We start from the raw sequence: 20,817 nt of genomic DNA on the forward strand, positions 1-20,817 counted from the left end.
CCAACTATAATGTTACAAATACTACTGGTATTGTGTCATAGAATGTAGTTTTCAGTTAGCATTACTAAATGACAAATGCATTACGGACTTCACTGACTTCTGAACAAAGGATAGTCCACTCCAGATGCTTAAGAAAGTATCTTGAAAGGCGACGTAATCATGCTTTTCAGAACAACTTTCACGTTAAGAGCACTTAAAATGCAAACCACGTAGGCAGCTCACTAGGTTTTGGAACAGAGTGTGTGTGTGTGTGTTTGTGTTTGTGTTTGTGTTTGTGTTTGTGTGTGTGTGTGTGTGTGTGTGTGTGTGTGTGTGTGTGTGTGTGTGTGTGTGTGTGTGTGTGTGTGTGTGTGTGTGTGTGTGTGTGTGTGTGTGTGTGGACTGCCAGTCATATGTTTTGCATCTTTCCATAATGGAGCTCCTGGTACGATATCCCATAAGAAGGAGAGGGAATGCAAATTAGATATGACTGTTATACAATAGGCAGCATTCCAAGATGAAGAGGAAACGAGAGGAAATAATTCGATTTTTCGGGTCAAATCAAGTGCTGAGCCATTCATGACTGTCTGTTCTGCTCTCTAATGGGTCACAGACCCGCAAGGCCATAGATTCGAGTCGGGATAAACATTTTATATGGAAAGAAACGTATTGAGTAATTTTCAGTAGATAGGCAGGAAGCAATAGTGTGCTACTGTAATACTGCAAAATTCCCCATGTTACAAAGGCTTTTAATGTTTAGTTTTCCACAATTCAGATCATAACATAGAGGTTCTATGCTGTCCCTCAAGACGTTTTCCAAAAGAAAACCTGGTCCAGGATAAATCCATCTGCGTCCAGAAACACAGCCAGAGCTCCCATTTAAACCTTTATTAAATCCAAAACACACATACAAGCATTTTCCTCCTGAAGCCAGCTGCCTTTCCACTAAAACTCTCATAAATGGTTTAAAACACACTATGAAATCTGTTATAGGAGGGATTAAGCACTTTAAAATGAGCGATCGGTGCTTAAATATTTTTTATTTGAAGGATTTGTTGAATAGGTCTATCCTTGTTTTAAGCAAATGGGAATACAGTATAATTGGCAGGAATTAGATGGGGTGAAAATGAATAATTAGAGAAGGAATTATCCTTTCGGTTGCGGAGAGGTATATTGACATAGCTACATACTATTTGCCACATTTTTAATTGCTGGACTTTACTTATTAGTTGAGAGAGTCTAATAAGCAAAGAATTTGTCATAATTTTAGGAGGTCCGAACGCCTCGGTGAGCAGAGGACAAGTCTTAATGCAGTGGCCATCACACAACGCTGCAAGATATAATCAAAGTGTTTTGACACAGCATTTATTCAGACTCTTAATAGCTGGAAGACCACACACTCTGTTTGTTTTTCTGTGCCGTTTATGTGCCATCGGGTGGAAGGATTTCCTGAAGCAAGAACTGTAATGTTGACATTAATGATAACTCCACAGCTCTACTCCCAGGAGCTTTCAAGACTAATTTAAGTGCACTCTTAATCCAGATATCTGCTTTATTTACTGATCATGTGGAGGGCTGGCTGATGTAGCTATTGATTATAGTGCCTTGTTTCATGATGTTCAAGAAATGTATGTATCTGTGGAGATAACTAAAATGATTAATTCAGATGAATTCTATGAATTCAGCTATTGTTCTCAAGGAGATTCAAAATCATTAACGTATTGTAAAATACAATAAAAAAAATCCTTAATACTGCAATAAATGAACACAAGAAAGAATGATATTTAATTATTTTCATTTATATGGAGCGATATAAATTAATGATAAAAAGTAAATAAATAGTATTAATATTTAATCGTAAAAATTAATAATGTTTACAAAAACATTTTAATATATGAAAAATGCCACACAAGGATGTCAGTGAACTGTGATGGCCCAAATGATTCACTGAATCAGACGGATTCATTTAACAGATTCAGATAAATTAATCAAACATTCCTGCTCTAAAACTGTTTTTGCTAAATTGCTATGAAGTTTAAATCAGAGAAGCTATTAAAATTCATTTTTCACAGAATTAGTCAAAACTTCATGGCTGAATAAAAAAAACATCATGATATTCTCAATATTGCATAATTTATGAACACAAGAAAGAATTATATTTAATAATTTTCATCGATATGGACCAATATAAATAGTTAAATAATTAAAAGTAAATAAATAAATAGTAGCCCTATGAATATTTATTAGTATAAATTAATAATGTTGCATATATTGTTTACTAAAAAGATTATATATACATGTAAAATGCCACACATGGATGTCTGTGATGGCACAAATGAATCACTGAATCAGAGAATCGATTCACTGAAATGATACAGAGAAATGAATCAAACATACCAGCTTTAAAACTGTTTTTGCTTCTGATGTTTAAATCAGAGAAGCTATTAAAATTATTTTTTAAAGTCATCGGATGAGAAAGTTTCAAAGAGTTAGGCAAAACTTCATGGCTGAATAAAAAACATCATGATATCCTCAATATTAATGTAAATCACCAGTAAAATCATCCCATGAATATTAGACATTTTTCCTTTTTCTTTATTCATTCCATGAATATTAAACTGTGTGCTTATATTGTTTAATTTAATGAGCAAAATCGTATATTACTCCATGAGTTATTATACTCATAATTATATCTTACAACAGCATAGATGTTTTTTGTCAGAAATTCTATGGAAAATAGTTTAAATATTAAATCCCGTGGTGATGTCTGTTTGTGGATAATCCAGTAAATAAATTAAAACCTACATCTCATTTGATTATTCTAACAGATAGTTCCTATTCTAAAGTTTGATTGGATGAGCCACATTGAAAGCCACCCTTAAGAAAAAATGTATCACGGTTTACACAAATATATGAAGCAGCACAACTTTGTTCTACATTGATAATAATACGAAATGTTTCTTGAGCAGCAAATCATCATATTAGAATGATTTCTGAAGGATCATATGACACTGAAGTCTGGAGTAATGATGCTGAAAATTCAGCTTTGCATCGTTTTACACGTCATTTATAAACATTTTACAATCACGCTGCATATATTCAGTCACCATCCAGCTTTAACGTTTAGTGTGTTTGTATGTGAGATTGCTCGCGAGTCTCATCACCCCCCTAGAACGGAGTATTTATGAAGCACAAGTGCAGCACAAGTTCATTAGCACAAATCCCACTGAGCCCTAGCGTGTGCGTTTTGACTGTTTCTACTGTTTCTGGCACATTTGTGGATGCCCTCGCTCACCTCTACAGATTACGGTGCTGTGCCGGCTATCGATGGTCTCTCCGCTGTCTTTTTTCCCTCTCTCCCTCCCTCTCATGCTGGTAAAAATATCTGCAGACAGCAGGAACACACAGGCACTGCCCTCTCTCTCTCTCTCTCTCTCTCTCTCTCTCGCTCTCTCTCTCTCTCCCACCCATGTGATCTCTCAGGCAGGCAGGCGTCGCTGTGCACAGTCTCCAGTCCTCAGCTAATGAGTCTTTGTGTGTTTGGAGCGAATGAGAGCGAGTCTGCGGTCTGTTTTAGACAGCAGTGGACCGGGAGTCCACCTCTCTTTACCTCTCTCGCCCCGGTCTCCTCTGTCGTTCGAGTGAAATGGAGGGCCATCTTTCAGCACATCTCTTCTGACTCTGAAAGGCTCCTGTGAGAGAAGTGTCGTGGTGAGAGGGAGGAGAGTAACGTTAACGCGCCGGTGGACGCAGGTTGGTGCATTTCAAAGCGAAAGCATGACTCGTGCCTTTTTTGTTCTGATGTGTCACGCCTGGCCTGATGGGAAATCTGAGGTCAACTTCCCTGGAGCGCTCGCCTCTTTGACCTGCAGTATATCGGGGGAAGCGCTGGGTGAGACGCCGTAGAAATGTATAATTAATAACCAGGTAGCTTTGTGTCCCAAGTCGAGGTGAGGAACTTGTTGTCAAGTTAACTGTTTACAGTTGCTAAGCAACATCTTGCTGCATTAATATAAAAATCGATTGATGCGCTTCACAGGTGTACATCAGAACTGTTTTATCAAATTTATATAATAAAAAATATAGAAACACACACACACACACACACACATATATATATATATATATATATATATATATATATATATATATATATATATATATATATATATACCTTTTTATATAATATATAAACCTTTTTCATAGATTAATTATTAATTAATATGAAATATACATTTACCCAAAAATATGTATTACCACATGATTGTATTAATATATAAAAAAGTATAGATTAATGAAATATATATTATCACACAATAGGTATTACCACGTAATTGTATAAATATACAAATATTTTTTATAGATTAATTAAATATAGATTATTCCAAAATATGGTTTACCAAAAATATATTACCTTTTTTATAGATTAAAAAATATACTAAATATAGATTTCCCAAAATATGTATGAATATATATATACATTTTATGTATTAATTAAATATATGAAATATAAATTATCCCAAAATATAAATCACCACAAAATTATGTAAATATATAAAACTCTTTTTATAGATTAATTACAAATAGATTATCCAAAAATATTTTTTACCAAAAATATATTACATTTTATATAGATTAAATAAATATAAGGTACTAAATATAGATTTTCTCAAAATAAGTATTATTGTATTAATATATAAACATTTCTAAGTACTAATTAAATATATAAAAGATAAATGTTTCCAAAATATGTATGACCACACGATTGTATTAATATATAAAACCCGTTTGTTATAGATTAATTTAATGTAGATTATCCCAAAATATATTTTACCAAAAGTACATATTACCTTTTTTATAGATTAATTAAATATGCTAAATATTATTTTCCCCAAAATATGATAAACTTTTTATGAAATCCTGAAAAAGGTAGGCCTATTACCACAAGATTTTATTTATATATAATAAAACCAATTTTCCAATGAGTGAGCAGCAAAAATAACTATTGTGATATACCATGATATAAAATTAAAAATGGTGATATGAGATTGTGGTCGTGCTGCCCAACCCTCTATAAGGCTCCTCATAGCGCTCAGCCTCCGCTGCCAAGAAGTATTGATCTCTATAGGTTATTAGTGCTGCATTGGCAATGCTAAAGTACATGTATATTTGTACATGTGTGTGTCTGTGTTGAACAGAGCTCGTCCGGGGAGTGGCTGTTTTGTGTCTTCTGGTTTTCTGCTGCAGGATTTTCACTTGTAACATACTGCAAGGGTTCTGTGGAAAACTACAGCAGCTAAGGCAAGACAAAGGGAGAGAGAGAGAGAAGCAGAGCTAGAGATGTAGTAGAGGAGAAATAACTAGCTGTGTGTGAGAGTCCGTATCTCTAGTACAGACTCAGCTCCTGTTACCTCGGGTTAGCTGGAGATGTCATGCCCATTCATTGTGTCAAGAAATGGGAAAAGTTGCTCCTCTTGGTTCTCGCTGTAGTCGCAGGATCTTCAACATCCACCGTTTTAAAGCTACAAGTAGCATCTTCTGCAAGAAAACAGAATAATAACATCATGAAATGTTGCAGCGAAAGTGCAGACCCGAATGATTTTCTTTCACAGTTATTTCATCAATGAATTCCCTCTGATTACAGATGAAGCATTGCATGAGCGTTTATTTTCAGATCTTGGGTGTGTGTGTGTGTGCTGTAGATGAAATAAAAAACGGAACGACTCTCAAATGTGAAATTCACTATTTGTGCAAGTGTATTAGCATCTCCATGGTAACCGTTTTGGGGTATTGCAGAGCAGCGCGGCATCCGCTGAGGATGGAAAATGCGAATGGATTTTCAACAAGGGGAACTAATTATGATGATTATGAGAAAATTGACTTACATTGTGTCTCCAAAACTAGAGAAGCCATTTCCAATTATTGCGAGCCTCTTGCATCTGGCCGGACCGCTGCGGGAAACAGCGGGATTCAAACAGATCTGGGGCTTAGATCAAGGGAATTTTTGGGTGCTTTCAGAAACGATCCAGATCTTGAAAGCAGGAAAATCTGTAATACCTGGAGAAAGATTAGCAGTTAGCATTCTTATTCATCTCAATGAATGCGCGTGCAACCTGACATTTTTCACCTATTTTATCACCCACCAGACAAAATTCCTAAATCTGATTGACTAAGGGTGTGTTCAAACTTGGCATGTTTGGTTGGATTAAAACGAACCCTGGTGCGATTGCTCTGTTAGTGCGGTTCAATTAAATAAGTGTGAACACTGTCATCTGAACCTTAATGCGCATCAAATTGAAAAGATGGGTCTCGCTCCACTTTCAAACGGACTGTTGACTGATATATGAACGCAACACGGACCAAAGACATGTAAACGAACCAAAAACAGGACGTGATGTCACAAGATGTGTGTTTCATCTTGCTCTATTTGTTTACCACTAGCCCACGCTGATGACGTTTTATTATTCTATACTAACTTGAGTCGTAGCCTACGATCAATAGTTGTCATCATCGTACAGTCTACATACATATCGTACCCTAGTTTAGTCAGTGTGATTTGTAATGATCTTATAGGATTGCCGAAATCACACAGTCTGTAGCAGGCATTAAAGGTAACCTAGCATGTAGCCTTGTAGTACATAGTGAGTTTTCAGTGGACTCTGTTGCTCCAGAGGATCAGAGTTCTGTGGAGAACAGAGCCGTGTTCTGTCCTTATGGGAGGGAGACACATTCCGCAGCGCTGCTGTGGTTTGGAGGCTCTCCAGCTGCTGTCTTCCCCACACACACACACACACACACACACACACACACACACACACACACACACACACACACACACACACACACACACACACACACAGAGGAACAATAGGCCTCAGCTGAGACCCATGGAGCCAAGGCTGGTCTTGCCCAGGGGTTAAACTGGGCCGGAACAAGCTGGAGCAACGTTTCGGTGTCATGCAAGATTCCAACCCTTTCTGAACCCAAAGGAATTTTATTAGGTTTTCTATTCAGTACTGGATTAAAAATACAGCACAGTTGCTTTATGATGTGAGAATATGATATAGATTGTCTCACACTGCGCTTAACCCTGGGTTGTTGTCATTCTAAATACTGCTTTTAACCCCATTCCACACTTGTAATTTAGATGCGGGGTTAACACCACTTTTCACCCGGGGTTATGAAACCCTGGTCTGCTTTTGAACTGTTAACCCCGCATTGCAGTGCCAAGCTTGAACAGTGTGAAATGATGCAGTGTTAGGGCTGTTTCATGCTGAACATGTTTTTGCTTTGAAAAATTCTAGACGCAGGCAGTGGAATTGGGAAAAACCGCAAGATCTCAAGACGCATCTTTTAAAAATGTAACTTATTTTAACTTGAGCGCCATGTTTTTGGAAAGGCGTGTCATGCGCAAGACGCTGGAAAAGATGCAAGTGCAACGGTGAAGCACATTATGTTTAGAGCCTTCGTGTAAACATATTGTTTCCAGCGTTCGACACTGACACCGCAAATATGCAAATAAGGTTTAGGAATGTACAGTTTTAAGCGTTAACCTTGTGTAAATTATGAGCAGTGTTAAGCGTGAATCAAGATTACCCAGGATTCCATTTACCCGGGGTTTAGAATAACCCAGGGTTAAATATTTCAAGTGTGAAAAGCCCTTCTTAAAACCAAAGGTTCCAAAAGTGGGGTTTCACAGCGATGCCATATAGAAGAACCATCGAGTTCCCCAAAGATCCTTTCAGTTCTTTTTTTTTTTTTTTTTTTTGGGCATTGAAAGGGTTCCATAATGCCAAAAAAAGCAATTTTTAATGTTACAAAAAAATCTATGTCAAATAAATGCTGTTCTTTTGAACTTTCTATTCATAAAAAAATACATTTTATTTTTCACAAAAATATTAAGCAGCTCAACTGTTTGATTATAACAGTTTAAGAATAATCAAACACACACAACATTGATAATAATAAGATTTTTGTTTTCTTGAGCAGCAAATCAGCATATTTGAATGATCATGTGACACTAAAGAATGGAGTAAAAATGCAGCTTTGATCACAGGCTTATAACAGACTTATTTAAAATTGTAATAATATTTCACAATATTAGCATTAGAGACTTTAAAAAACACAACTTTGAGTTATTTTGACATTTACCCACATTTATTACTTGTAGCTACCTTAAGCTGACTGTTATAGGTTATTGTTCTATAATTTTTAATTTGTGTAATTTTTTATATTTTCTCCAACAACCCAAGCATACAGGCTTATGGTGAATAAAACAAATTGATAAGGAAAAAAACTGTAGGCTACATAATAAATCAGCTTGTCATTATGCAGAATTATGGCGTTTCATTTCAACACAAACACAACACTCGTGCAACATAAGCAATGACATGCATCCGAGTGAACGAGACGAAGGGAATTTATCAAGGGAAGAGCATAAAACACAACCCAGATTTTAGTGTTCCTGTACCTCTAAAATCCCAGTTCATCAGCCGCTCTGCTGGGGCTTCAGACACACGATGGCTCTGTGAGGCTTGCAGTGTGAAACAACACATTCCCTCCTTCAGTAATGAGGCTGCCAGCCAGTCGTGTGTGTGTGTGTGTGTGTGTGTGTGTGTGTGTGTGTGTGTGTGTGTGTGTGTGTGTGTGTGTGTGTGTGTGTGTGTGTGTGTGTGTGTGTGTGTGTGTGTGTGTGTGTGTGTGTGTGTTTCACTCTTCTCATTTCTGGCTCAATTGTTGCTACAGAAGAAAGCAGGAGATGGGAGGGAAAAGATACTGTCAGGATACTGTGCTGCTGGTGCTCCTGCTACTGCAGGTTTAGGAAATCTGTGTGAAATCTGTCCAAATCCAGCAGGTTAAACAAGAACAGGTTTATTAAAATCTACAGTACATTTTCTGGAGAAAGTGAAACTGGTACTTGCCGTACCTGTGCAAAACTCACCATCACCATCACCCCATGTTGGGGTTGGTTCCCAGGGAATTGCTACATGGTTGCTATTGTGTTTCATTAGATCACATCTAAACACACATATCATAAACGCACATGCATCATGTCGCTTGGCAACCATAAACACCCTTCAGGCTAATTTTAAGTGGAATGATTCATTTTCTCTTGAGTACTTCACTTCATTGTAAAAACAAGTGATTTTTGTAAAAAAAAGAAGAAGCTGAGAATCTGAAGATCATACTTTTTTTACAGCCGTTTACCGAACATGTCTTTCCAAGCCGCATTGCGCCTTTGAGTCTCATTTCTTTTAATTTTCAGTCATGCTGTGTCCTTGTACTCTGATTAATAAATTCCTGGAGCTGGTTTATGAGTGCAGTTCAGAAAACTCGTCTCAAATTTCCAGTTTGTTTTCTTTCCTGAAGACACTCTATCAAACACAGACAAAAGTGACTTCCTGGAAGGTTGAGGTAGAATTCAATTAGTATTTTTTCCCCTCTGCTTCCATCTGTGGTCCTGTGAGGCCTGGTGATCAATGGCAGCGAGGAGGAGAGGAGGAAGTGTGTTCTACCGCTTATCACTAATTGAGTGCTTTGAGGATCAGAGCGAATGAAAGCTTGATATAGAGCAACAGCAGCTGACCACTTTTCCAGTGGCCTGGGTTTTGAGACGAATTACATTTTAAAAGTTTCTAAGTTTAGTTTAAAGCAAAATACAAACAAAAAAAGTGTTTGAAAACAGGAAAAAGTCTTTCATGAGGCAATGCTCATCCTGTGAGGCATATAGCGAATGATGGAATTGAGTCGGAAATGATGATACAATATTTAACAAAAATATACTTATGCCATTCATTAAACTAAAATAATGCATATGCCGTGATTTTGCTTTGGATAAAAGATTCTGCTAAATGCATAATTATAATGCATTAAAAAAAAAAAAAAAAAAAAAAATATATATATATATATATATATATATATATATATATATATATATATATATATATATATATATATATATATATATATATATATGCAGGGCTGAGCCTGGTCAGTACCTGGATGGGAGACTTCCTGGGAAAAAACAGGTTACTGCTGGAAGAGGTGTTAGTGAGGCCAGTAGGGGGCGCACACCCTGTGGCCCCAGTAGTGTGTGTGTGTGTGTGTGTGTGTGTGTGTGTGTGTGTGTGTGTGTGTGTGTGTGTGTGTGTGTGTGTGTGTGTGTGTGTGTGTGTGTGTGTGTATATATACACACACACACACACACACATATATATATATATACAAACATATATATATATACACACATACACACACAAATATATATATATATATATATACAAACATATTTTCTTTAAAAATTGTTAGATTCAATTTAGCACGATTAATCAATTTGACAGCACTGATGTATATATAATATAGAATAAAATATAATTAAAAATAGGGGAATTTGGGGAGAATTTGTAATGGTTTATGGGTATGGACAGTCTGTTACATTGACATGGTAACAGTGATTTGATCAGTGACTCTTTTTCTTGAAGTGCAGTTGAAATCACACTGAATTGTTGCTTCTCCAGAAGCATGCATCAGTAAAATGCAGTTATCACTAAAATAACACAATATATCATTGAAATGTTAAAAATTCATTTTCCTATGGAGAAAATAAATGTGATTTTTACTTGAGGAACGCTCTCTTGTCTCGTGCAGCCTGACGGCAGCCATGAGTGGGATTCTGAAGAGGAAGTTTGAGGAGGTGGAGGGAGCGTCGCCCTGCTCTTCACTGAGGGAGTCGGAGGAGGAGGAGATATCGAGCACTGAGAGCGGAGACAGCAGCGACAGCGTCAACCCATCAGCCTCGCACTTCACACATTCTTCATCAGCAGCAGCATCATCCTCATCATCAACACACATGCTGCAGCGCACAGGTGAGATAGACAACTACACTTTAGCAAAACATTGCTTTAGGATTTCCTTTCACTTTGAAATTTTTAGTCAATTTGTAGTCACAGGAAGCTGACAAATGATCATAACATTATTACTGATTAAATATTTTAAAGAATGATAGAAAAGTAGCCTAGTTTAAAAAATAGAAAGGTTGCCAGGCCATAAAACTACATAAAGGGCTAGTTATTAGGGCTAGTAATACTTAATTTTCCCCATCACCTTCATGTCATTCCAAAACTGGAGCACAAAAGGAAACATTTTGAACAATCACACAACATTTCATAGTGACCAGATACATTCTTTTAAAAATAAGCATAACAGTATCATAAAAATTACTCCATATGACTATTTTGTTTTATTAACTATTGACAAAACATTGTCTCATTCCATTAAAGCACTGAATTGTGGGTATACGAGAAGGAAGATGCCGTTTCCAAGAGAATGTCCCCAGGGATAACACTAGCTCGAAATTGGTAGCAGAAAATAGAAAATGGTCCTTTGAAAGGAACATTCATCACTGAGATTTGATATCGATCGTCATCATGCTGTCTGAAGGAGGCTTGAGAAAATATCCATCATCGCAATAAATGTAAAACATCTGGCCCCATGCCGCTAACCATTAAGACGCTGAAGCGCATGAGTTGGCATTTAACTTTATAATAAGACATTCAAGAGCAGTTCACCTGAAAAGCATCAGTCATCATTTCTAGAAAGATGCATTTCTGACACATCCAGTGTTTGGAAAGCTGGTGCCAAACTACCTAAAATGCATAAAAAAATTATCATAAAGCAAATAATAAGCCATAAAGAGTTACAAGTATACAGTAGTAGTATACTTTAAAGAATACCATTGTATCAATAATAGTACACCGTTGTGCTTCTGACTGAATTTCATAAAACCTGTCAAGAAAATGTCCGGGTCATATTTCACATGTACTCTAAAAGATAAAAGTAAAAAATTATATTTTGCACAGAAATGGTATCCTACTTTCAGACTTTTTTGCATTGAGACATTGTTTTCATAATATTACCTAATTACAATAATGAGAATGTGACTTGGAGGTATTATTTTATTTGTGTTGAGATTCACCTTTCCATAGTACAAAAACGTCCTTGTAGTTTTTCTCAACCAATCACACACAACTTCTTTTTCAACACTGAGAAACGTCTAGGTTACTAATGTAACCACCGTTCCCTAAAGGAGGGAACATTACGTCGGACTCACGTCATGTGGTCTCGTCTAGGAGCCCAATCACCTCCAAGTGCCAATGGACATTGGCCAGTGAGATTTGCATGTCGGGTCACACCTACCCGTACATACGGACATACGGGTATAAATATGACCGGCATTACTTGAGCTGAGACAGGGATCCTGGCTATCGGGCAGTGGTTCAGGGCTGTGGCAGGGGGGATGTAACGTCTCTGTTCCCTCCTTTAGGGAATGGGGGTTACATTAGAAACCTAGACGTTCCCATTTAGTCAGTCAGTTCAACGTTACGTCAGACTGACGTCCCTATGGAAAGCGGCATAGCCACTGAACTGTGTTACAAGTGTTGGAGACGAAGATGCTGGCAAGCTGCCGCGTGCCCTTTTGGCAACTAATGGATAGCCGGGACGATTGAAACGCGGGACGGATGAAACATTGAGATTTACTTGAAAACCACTCACGTCATGTACATCAAATTTCGTCAGCAGGTACAGCACGCAATGCACACAAGACCTGCGAAAACATTTCTTCTTTACGTCATGCCGTTTTAAAGTTAGAGCCGGAAAGCTGTTTTTGAGTGCGGTAAGTGAATTCTTTCTTGCGGTACTTTTTTTTGACTGACAAGTTGTATTTATTGTTTCATGTGTCATTGTAATGATAATACGGCAGGTGTATTAGTACTGCAACACACCCTTAAGTGTGCGTTATCAGAGTTTTTTAGTTTAAGTGCAAAACCGGTTTAAGTGGCAGCAGGCGCTGTCGGGACGGTTGAAAACAAGTGTTCATAATTTTGTTATGTTCATAATAACAGGCTATTCAACTAGCAAACACTCAATATGACTCAAGGAAGAAATGTAAGAAAATGAATTGTGCATAGGCTTATTATCGCCTATTGTCTATTGGGCGACAGAACAAAAATGGTAAAAAATAAATTACAAAATATGTTTGTAACAATATATACATAAGTTACTTGTCAGGTATTGTTCATAAAAACAAGCATTAGATGAATAGTTGCCGTTTAAACTGTTATGTTTCATCCGTCCCACCCCTGTGTTTGAAACAAAGCACAACTACCGTTCAAAGTCAATTTTTACTTAAATCATTCTATATTTGTACCGAATAGCACATGATACTAAGAGAACACATATGTGAGTTGTTGCTCACAAAAAGAAAAAAATCTATCTGTAACCTTATCTTAGAAAACGACGTTTATCTGAAAAGTGTTTCAACTGTCCCGGCTCTCCCCTACTCTCACGATGTCGTAACCGACCCAGCTCCCCGAATAAGCCTGAGGGGAAGTCCTCCACAGCAAATTGGATGGAAGGGACAGGACTTACTGTGTGGACGGTCGTAGCTGCTGTTCTTTATCGTGAAATTTCACGAGAGGGAAGCGTGCCCCTCTTCTGAAAGGATGCTGGAAGAACTCGACTCAGGATTCACCAAGTGGGGAACGCTTGTATCTCTCTGTTAGAGGGGAATGGCCATCTCGCATCTCTGCAAGGTTTAGCCAGAAATGGCGTTCCCGGACCATCAAGGTGGACACAGAGGGCCCACGCCATGATTTCCGTCGCCCAGGCGTCGAGGTCAGTCACTGTGCACATGTCCTGCATCAACCCCGGCTCAGAACTACTCTTGTGCATTGAGCACTTTGGTCTGCAGGATGGCCATTGTATCCAAGGCGGAGACGGTCTGTCCATCGGCACTATGCCAGAGCTCCAGGTGGCGACACTTTGCAGGCATAAATGCACCGCAAATGCACATTCCACCTAGTGAATCCCTACAAACCCCTTGACCGCCCCACAGTTGAGGGTAGTGAGAGAGGAAAAACTTTGAATGTGCACTTATGTACCTCCATACTACCAAAGCTTTTCATGCACTTCCAGGAAGAAAGGCACGGGGTTGGGGCAAGGTGATCTTCGCGTTGCGCTCCGAAACCAATCATCCAGTCTGCGGGAGGTTTTTGTATGCGCCCTCACACCTGCAGGAGAGATCTCCTCAGAAATAAGCTCTTTTTAGCAATTAAAATTGCTGTTTCTCTGCATGAGAATCCACTTCACTGGAGTGACTGGAATGAGTGATCGCTATTCACAACAGCTCGCTCAGAAGCAAAATATGAATAAATTGAGTAACTCCGATCATATTTTTACCGGTGTATATGGGTAGGTGTGACTCGGCATGCAAATCTCACTGGCTAATGTCCATTGGCTTGTTTTGTTACCACTTGGAGGTGATTTGGCTTCTAGGAGAGACCCCATAACGTCAGTTCAACGTAACGTCGAACATGACTGACTGAATGGGAACCATTGTTTGCAGTAAAGTGCTCTGCTTCAGTTCTTCTGAATTTCCTGAGTCAGACGAGGTAACTTTTTGTAAAACAAACATTAAGCCATAAAGAGTGACCAGTTCTAAAATATATACGGATTAATTAAGGCCCAATAAACTGAGCTGTTCTGTGAGAAGTTATTTTAATAAGCCAGTGTTGTCAATCATTCCTGATGCTCTTCATCTTTTTGCCCCTGTTAAATCCGAGCTCTCCATCACCTCTCTGTGGTCTTTAATGTTTTGTGACGCTCCTCCACTTTGATTCCGTCATTAAAAATAATTAGAAGTTTATGTGCACCAGATGTCTGCGGATGACCCACAGTGCAGCGAGTCCCAGAGGACGTCTGTTTACTCCTTTAGAAAGCGTTGCTCTTTCAGCACAGCTTCAGAGAGAGGTTACATCTACATTAAGATGTGAAATGTAGCTCATAATTGTAAATTACTGATGTTTAAATCAACCTGCTGAGCTGGAGTCCTGGAACTATTTTTAAAGGAAACATGATGAAAAGCCAGTGTCTGTTAGATGCAAACCCTTTGGTGGCATGAAAGGATAATACACATGGTACTAAAATGATTGCCTTATTCATTTACCTTGGTATGCACATGATACGGTTCAAATGCTTGGGGTCGGTAAGATATTATAATATTTTAAAAGAAGTTCCTTTTGCTCACCAACACCAAGGCTCAAAATACAGTAAAAACAGTAATATTGTGAAGTATTATTACAATTTAAAATGACTTGTTTTCTATGTAAATATATTTTAAAATGTAATTTATTCCTGTGATCAAAGCTGAATGTTTAGCATCATTACTCCAGTCTTCAGTGTCACAAGATCCTTCAGAAATCATTCTAATATGATGATTTGCTGCTTAAGAAACAGTTGTTATTATTATCAATGTTGAAACCAGTTTGCTTAATATTTTTGTGGAAACTGTTATACATTTTTTTCAGGATTTTTTTTAATAATAGAAAGTTTAAAAGAACAGAATTAAAAATATTGTGTAACATTATAAATGTTGTTACTGTCACTTTTGATCAATTAAATGCATCCTTTCTGAATAAAATAATAATAATCTTACACCAAACAATTGAACGGTATAGTTTACTTGAACAATACCATGGTATTACCATAGTACATGTCCAAAACACCATTGTGTTTTTAAGTGTATTTCACAAAACCTGCAAAAACTTGTCCAGGGTCACATTTGAATTTCAAAGCTAATTTAAAAGACCAGGTGTAAACAATTAAACCTATATTTTGCATAGAAACTGTAGCCTGTTTTAGGACTTTTTTTTTTTTTGCATTGTTTTCATAAAATTACCCAATTACAATAATGAGAATCCCTATTGAGAATAATGAGAATCACAAAGAAATTTCAAAAGTTAAACATTCAGATGTGTTACAGTGTTACAGAGATGAGAATTTGGGTGGAAAATTGAGTCTACTTACATGTCAGGAAAATAATGTCAGTTTCTAAAACAGGAATTTCTTTATGCACAATATATTTGATTAAAGTTTAAAGTTATAATTAAAGTTGTTATTATTTAAAGGTGCATAGCGCAAGTCTATGAGTTTTTGCAGAACTATGCCCCCTCTGGCAACAAGCGAAACTGCAACCAGAGGTGTGCACGCTCACGGGACCACACGCACATGCACGCTTGCACGAGCTGTTCATAACCAAAGGAGCATCAGCCGCAGAAATCTTTTGTTTACAGTCATAATGTCTTCAGAGGTAATAAAGTTTTAAATCTGCAAGTCATTTTAAATATATGAAAGGAAAGGCATTTGAGTAAATTACACACTTATGTGTGAGGGAAAAACGGGGGTAGTAGAAAACTTCGGTTTTTGTTTCCATCTATCTCCATGTTGAACTGTTTTATGTGTTTACTGTATCCACTTTTGATGGTATTATTATGGAAACACGTTCGTGAACAATATAAGTTATTACTTTGTAAAAGCTCAAAATAATAATCATATCATACACAGTTGGTCAACAACGTACACTCAAATTTCTCAAGGTAATAAACAATCAAATGGCACTATGACGTTACCGTAAAAGCCAAACAGGCTCATCCGCCGAAGATTTGCGGGGGTTTAGCCTGTTTTATTGATCTGCTAAGTAGCATATTCCAAGAGCAATACCTCCTAATTAGGCAGTAATTTGCTCAAAATTTGTGTCTAATTATCTAACTTATATATCAGCATTTTATATCACACTCAAGAATCTTGAACTGTTTTACTCGAATAGCGAATCACTAAACTACATGTAGTGCTGATTTATTTAATAGATATTTTGACAGGGACAATACACACTGACGAACATTTATGTGAAATGTGTCAATACTTTTCAACTGCTGTCCCTGGGCAAGGTCACAATAGTTCATATATTTAGAAGACAAAAAAAGGGTAACTATACACAACATGAAATTAGTTCACACACTACAAGGTTGTACTATTCTTCCAAAGACAATTCCTAGTTAATGAACCTGTTCACTGACAATGGTAGTAAAACCAATTCTGATTGTGCATTTATCTAGCTTACGCATTACACATTTTACGTATCGTCATTTGTTTTATCATAGATTTGCCGTATCAGACATTAGAGACTGGGCTATATCTTACCGTTTTATCAAGAAAAAAGCCAACTGAGGATCCCATTTGAGCCCTAGAGCAGACTGGAGATTTGTTGAAAGCCTTCCCGATGTTGACTCTCGTCTTACTCCGACGCCTGTCTGACTCCAATTTGGCCCTTTTGGTGGCACTACACAAAAGTTTTCTTTTCTTTGTCTTACGTGGAGTTTGCGTTGGGGTTTGGAATGGACTACAAGCCGGTCTCTTTGAATCCATCTTCTACTTTTGTCGCTCGAGTTTTCCTCGCTGATACGGAGAATGAAGGCGAATACACAAACCTTCCAGACATAGCCAGGTGAGCGTGAACGCGCATGACGTCACGCCCAGTCTCAAATTCCGTGCTGAATCCCTCTTATTTACTTTACTGTACAGGATTATAGAGGCAATCGCATTGAACAGAGAAGGGCTCATTCAGCCCATCAGGCAATTGTTTAAGCATGTATTGGTTAGAAAAACGGGTATTTTTAACATGAAATGTTGCGCAATGCACCTTTAAGTTTAAGGATTAAATATAACCTGGAAGTGTACGTTTTGTCCAAGAAATTAGATTTTCTTGCTATCCAAGAAAAAAGACTTGTATCAGGACTTTTATGTAAAATTTAAATTGTTTTTCCAAGTCATTTCTCAACAAATCAGCCTCTGCCTAATTCTTCTTCAACACTTTCCCCTGCACTCAGAAAGCTCAGTTCGCATAGTTCTGCTGGAGTTCCTGAGTCAGACTAGGTTAAGCGCAGTGCACACACAGTGTGTGTGTGTGTGTGTGTGTGTGTGTGTGTGTGTGTGTGTGTGTGTGTGTGTGTGTGTGTGTGTGTGTGTGTGTGTGTGTGTATTCTGCTGGTGTTTCTGGGCGGGGGACCTGCAGCAGCAGATGGTTCTTATTTGTCCTGTTTGTGTCAGACATGAAGGGAGCTGTGGGAGAGAGTATCAGGGAAACTCCACTCTTGTGGAGGCCAAAACTGGGGATATTTATACAGGCTATATTTACCATCCCCCTATAAATGGCCAAACAATAGGAGCCAGAGGTGTGCAGAGGATTGTGGGACCACTAGAGGAGCAGAGGAGAATTTCTTACTAATACAGCTGTGATATACTCCTTTACAAACTTTCCACTTTTAAAAGTGATAGTAAATACATTTATAATGTAAAAAATAATTTCCATTTAAAAAATGCTGTTCTTCTGAAACTTCTATCAAAGATACAGTATGAAGCAGCACAACTGTTTTCAACGTTGATAATAATCAGAAATTTGTCTTGAGCAGCACATCAGCATTTTAGAATGATTTCTGAAGGATCATGTGACACTGGAGACTGGAGTAATGATGCTGAAAATTCAGCTTTGATCACAGGAATAAAGTAGATGTAAAATATATATTCATATAAATTAACAAGTTGTTTTAAATTGTTACAATATTTCACAATATTAGTGTTTTTATTTAATGTTATTTAAATTTTTTCAGCTGGCCCAGGCAGGGAGATCAGCTAAACCATCTTGTGCATTCTTATGCACCAATAACATTAAAAAAGCAATATTATAAATTATCCTTTTTTTTTTTTTTACTTAATATTTTAAAACAAGCAGTGTTGGGGGTAATGGATTACAGTAACGTGAGTTAAGTAATCAGATTACTTTTTTTGAAGCAACTATTAAAGCAATGTACTACTTTTAAATTCAAAACAAAATATCAGTTACTTTTTCAAATAAGTAACGAAAGTTACTTTGTTTTTCCATTTACGGACTGACAGCTCTGCTTTCTCCATGTTGAGAGAAATCGGGAGTAAGTGCAGAGGCGTTGGCCCTGTCCCAAATGGCACCCTTCATGTACACTTGCAGAGTATATATATAATGCAAGCGTGTGTCTGTATAGTCTGTTTAATTTGCATTTCCTTCAGCCTGAGGCTTATTCATTTCACTTTTAGTGTGAAAGGGCTATTACATTTGCCAAATATTTAATTATAAAAAAAAAGCAAAAAAAACAAACAAGCAAACCCAGACCATGTGAGAAAAAGTAACGCATTACTTTCCATTAAAAGTAAATTTTCAGGGAGTAAAGCATCGTTGTAATGCATTACTTTTAAAAATCAGAATAACTTTAAATTAATTAATTTTAATGGACAGGTCGAAAGCACTGGTTTGTGCAAATGAATCAGACTTTTGAACAATCTTAGTTAGGTTTAAATCAAATCCACTATATACTGAATATACACTGCCTGGCCAAAAAAAAAAAGTTGCTGTTTGGATTTAAATAGGCAAATGCTAAGATTCTGTGATCAGATCATTATTGCAGTGATTATAATGTTTCTACCATGTTGCATGTATTTGTTTGGCAAACGTTTTTCTAACCCGTATTTTTTTCTACAGCTCTAACAGTAGAGCATTGTGCCAGCAACAGCAAGGTGATGGGTTTGATTCCCAGGTCATGCATGAACTTATAATGTATACCTCGAATGCAAGTCGCTTTGGATAAAAGCATCTGCCAAATGCATACATTTAATATAAATAAATCATTGTGAAATTCTGAATATTGGAAATTTGATATCGTCGACAAAATCAAATATTGTAAATATTTAATCCATCACTCAGCCCTATATCCTAGTCCTCAAATCACTGTGCTGTTACATGAAAGATGCATATTAGTGTCTTTCAAATGGAATAACCAAACTGTAATTTTACTTACCTTTAATTGAATGTGTTTTTAGCATCCTCGATACTGAAGCGAGAGAAGCGGATGAGGACGAGGAGGGTGCACTTTGAGAAGGTGACAGTGTATTACTTCAGCCGGCGGCAGGGATTCACCAGCGTGCCCAGTCAGGGTGGCAGTACACTGGGCATGTCCAGCAGGCACAGCTGCGTGCGCCAGTACACACTGGGAGAGTTCGCCATGGAGCAGGAGAGGATCCACAGAGACATGCTCCGAGACCACCTAAAAGAGGAGAAACTCAACTCCATCCGGCTGCGGGTGCGCAAAAAGAAAACATACGTTTGCTATTGGATAAATTGGTGTGTGATTGTCTTCATGAAATTTGACCTTTTGCATGCTCCTCAGTTGACGAAGAACGGCGCGGTGGAGTCCGACGAGGCCAACGCTCTCACGCTGGATGACATCTCTGACGATGACCTGGACATTGATAACACAGAGGTGGACGAATACTTCTTCCTTCAGCCTCTGACCACTAAGAAGCGACGCACTCTTCTGCGCTCATCCGGCGTCAAGAAGCTGGACGTGGAGGAGAAACACGAGCTACGAGCCATCAGGGTGTCCAGGGAAGACTGTGGCTGTGACTGCAGACTCTTCTGTGACCCCGAGACCTGTACATGCAGCCTCGCCGGCATCAAGTGTCAGGTATGAGCAGCAAACACACACATACACGTGTTAAACGCATGTTATCACCCCTGAGGAATTCTAGTTCTTGTTAATTAATTATTTATATAATAATTAATAATTGAATAAATGGTTGCACTTTATTTTACAGTATACGTTCACTTACGTGTACTTACCTAGGAAAGTACTGGTTAATATAAGGTAACTACATGGGTTAAGTGCTAGGTTCAACGTTAGTACCTAGTTATTACCCAGTTATTGCTATTACTATAATAAGTATATAGGATGTACATGGGGAAGAGTACTGTAAAATAAAGATTAACTTTAAAGTTAATCAAACAAAAATCTCACACACACTCACAAAATAAAAATTGTAAATTAAATAAAGTATGCCTATTGATTTAAGGAAATGCAGCCTGTTTTATGAAAAAATTGCATTGTGACATTTACATTTTACAATGTAAATATTATA

At 37.6% G+C, this 20,817-nt stretch overlaps 1 protein-coding gene and 2 long non-coding RNA genes across 4 annotated transcripts in view; 1 reads left to right on the forward strand and 2 right to left on the reverse strand.

Annotated features, from left to right (window-relative positions):
* csrnp3 (cysteine-serine-rich nuclear protein 3) overlaps positions 1-20,817 on the forward strand; it is a 57,950-nt gene that overhangs the window by 31,122 nt on the left and 6,011 nt on the right. The window contains exons 1-4 of one of the 2 annotated variants that reach the window (XM_077216350.1): positions 3,503-3,732; positions 10,627-10,844; positions 19,723-19,982; positions 20,070-20,366. In XM_077216350.1, coding sequence (XP_077072465.1) covers positions 10,640-10,844; positions 19,723-19,982; positions 20,070-20,366 — 762 coding nt within the window. In that variant the 5' untranslated portion in view covers positions 3,503-3,732; positions 10,627-10,639. Of the gene's footprint in view, positions 1-3,502; positions 3,733-10,626; positions 10,845-19,722; positions 19,983-20,069; positions 20,367-20,817 lie in introns of those variants that run through there. The other variant, XM_077216349.1, reaches the window with a different exon arrangement.
* On the reverse strand, positions 4,974-6,193 carry LOC143723675 (uncharacterized). The gene is made up of 3 exons (XR_013197164.1): positions 5,865-6,193; positions 5,391-5,517; positions 4,974-5,275 (listed from the first exon to the last, which is right to left on the reverse strand). It is a non-coding gene; the product is annotated as an uncharacterized LOC143723675 (long non-coding RNA).
* Positions 11,736-20,180, reverse strand: LOC143723662 (uncharacterized). The gene is made up of 3 exons (XR_013197160.1): positions 20,052-20,180; positions 19,701-19,946; positions 11,736-11,801 (listed from the first exon to the last, which is right to left on the reverse strand). It is a non-coding gene; the product is annotated as an uncharacterized LOC143723662 (long non-coding RNA).

This window comes from Siphateles boraxobius, unplaced genomic scaffold (assembly GCF_051911475.1).
Source record: "Siphateles boraxobius isolate OS27281-9 unplaced genomic scaffold, OSU_SipBor_1 7, whole genome shotgun sequence".
NCBI classification, from domain to species: domain Eukaryota; kingdom Metazoa; phylum Chordata; class Actinopteri; order Cypriniformes; family Leuciscidae; genus Siphateles; species Siphateles boraxobius.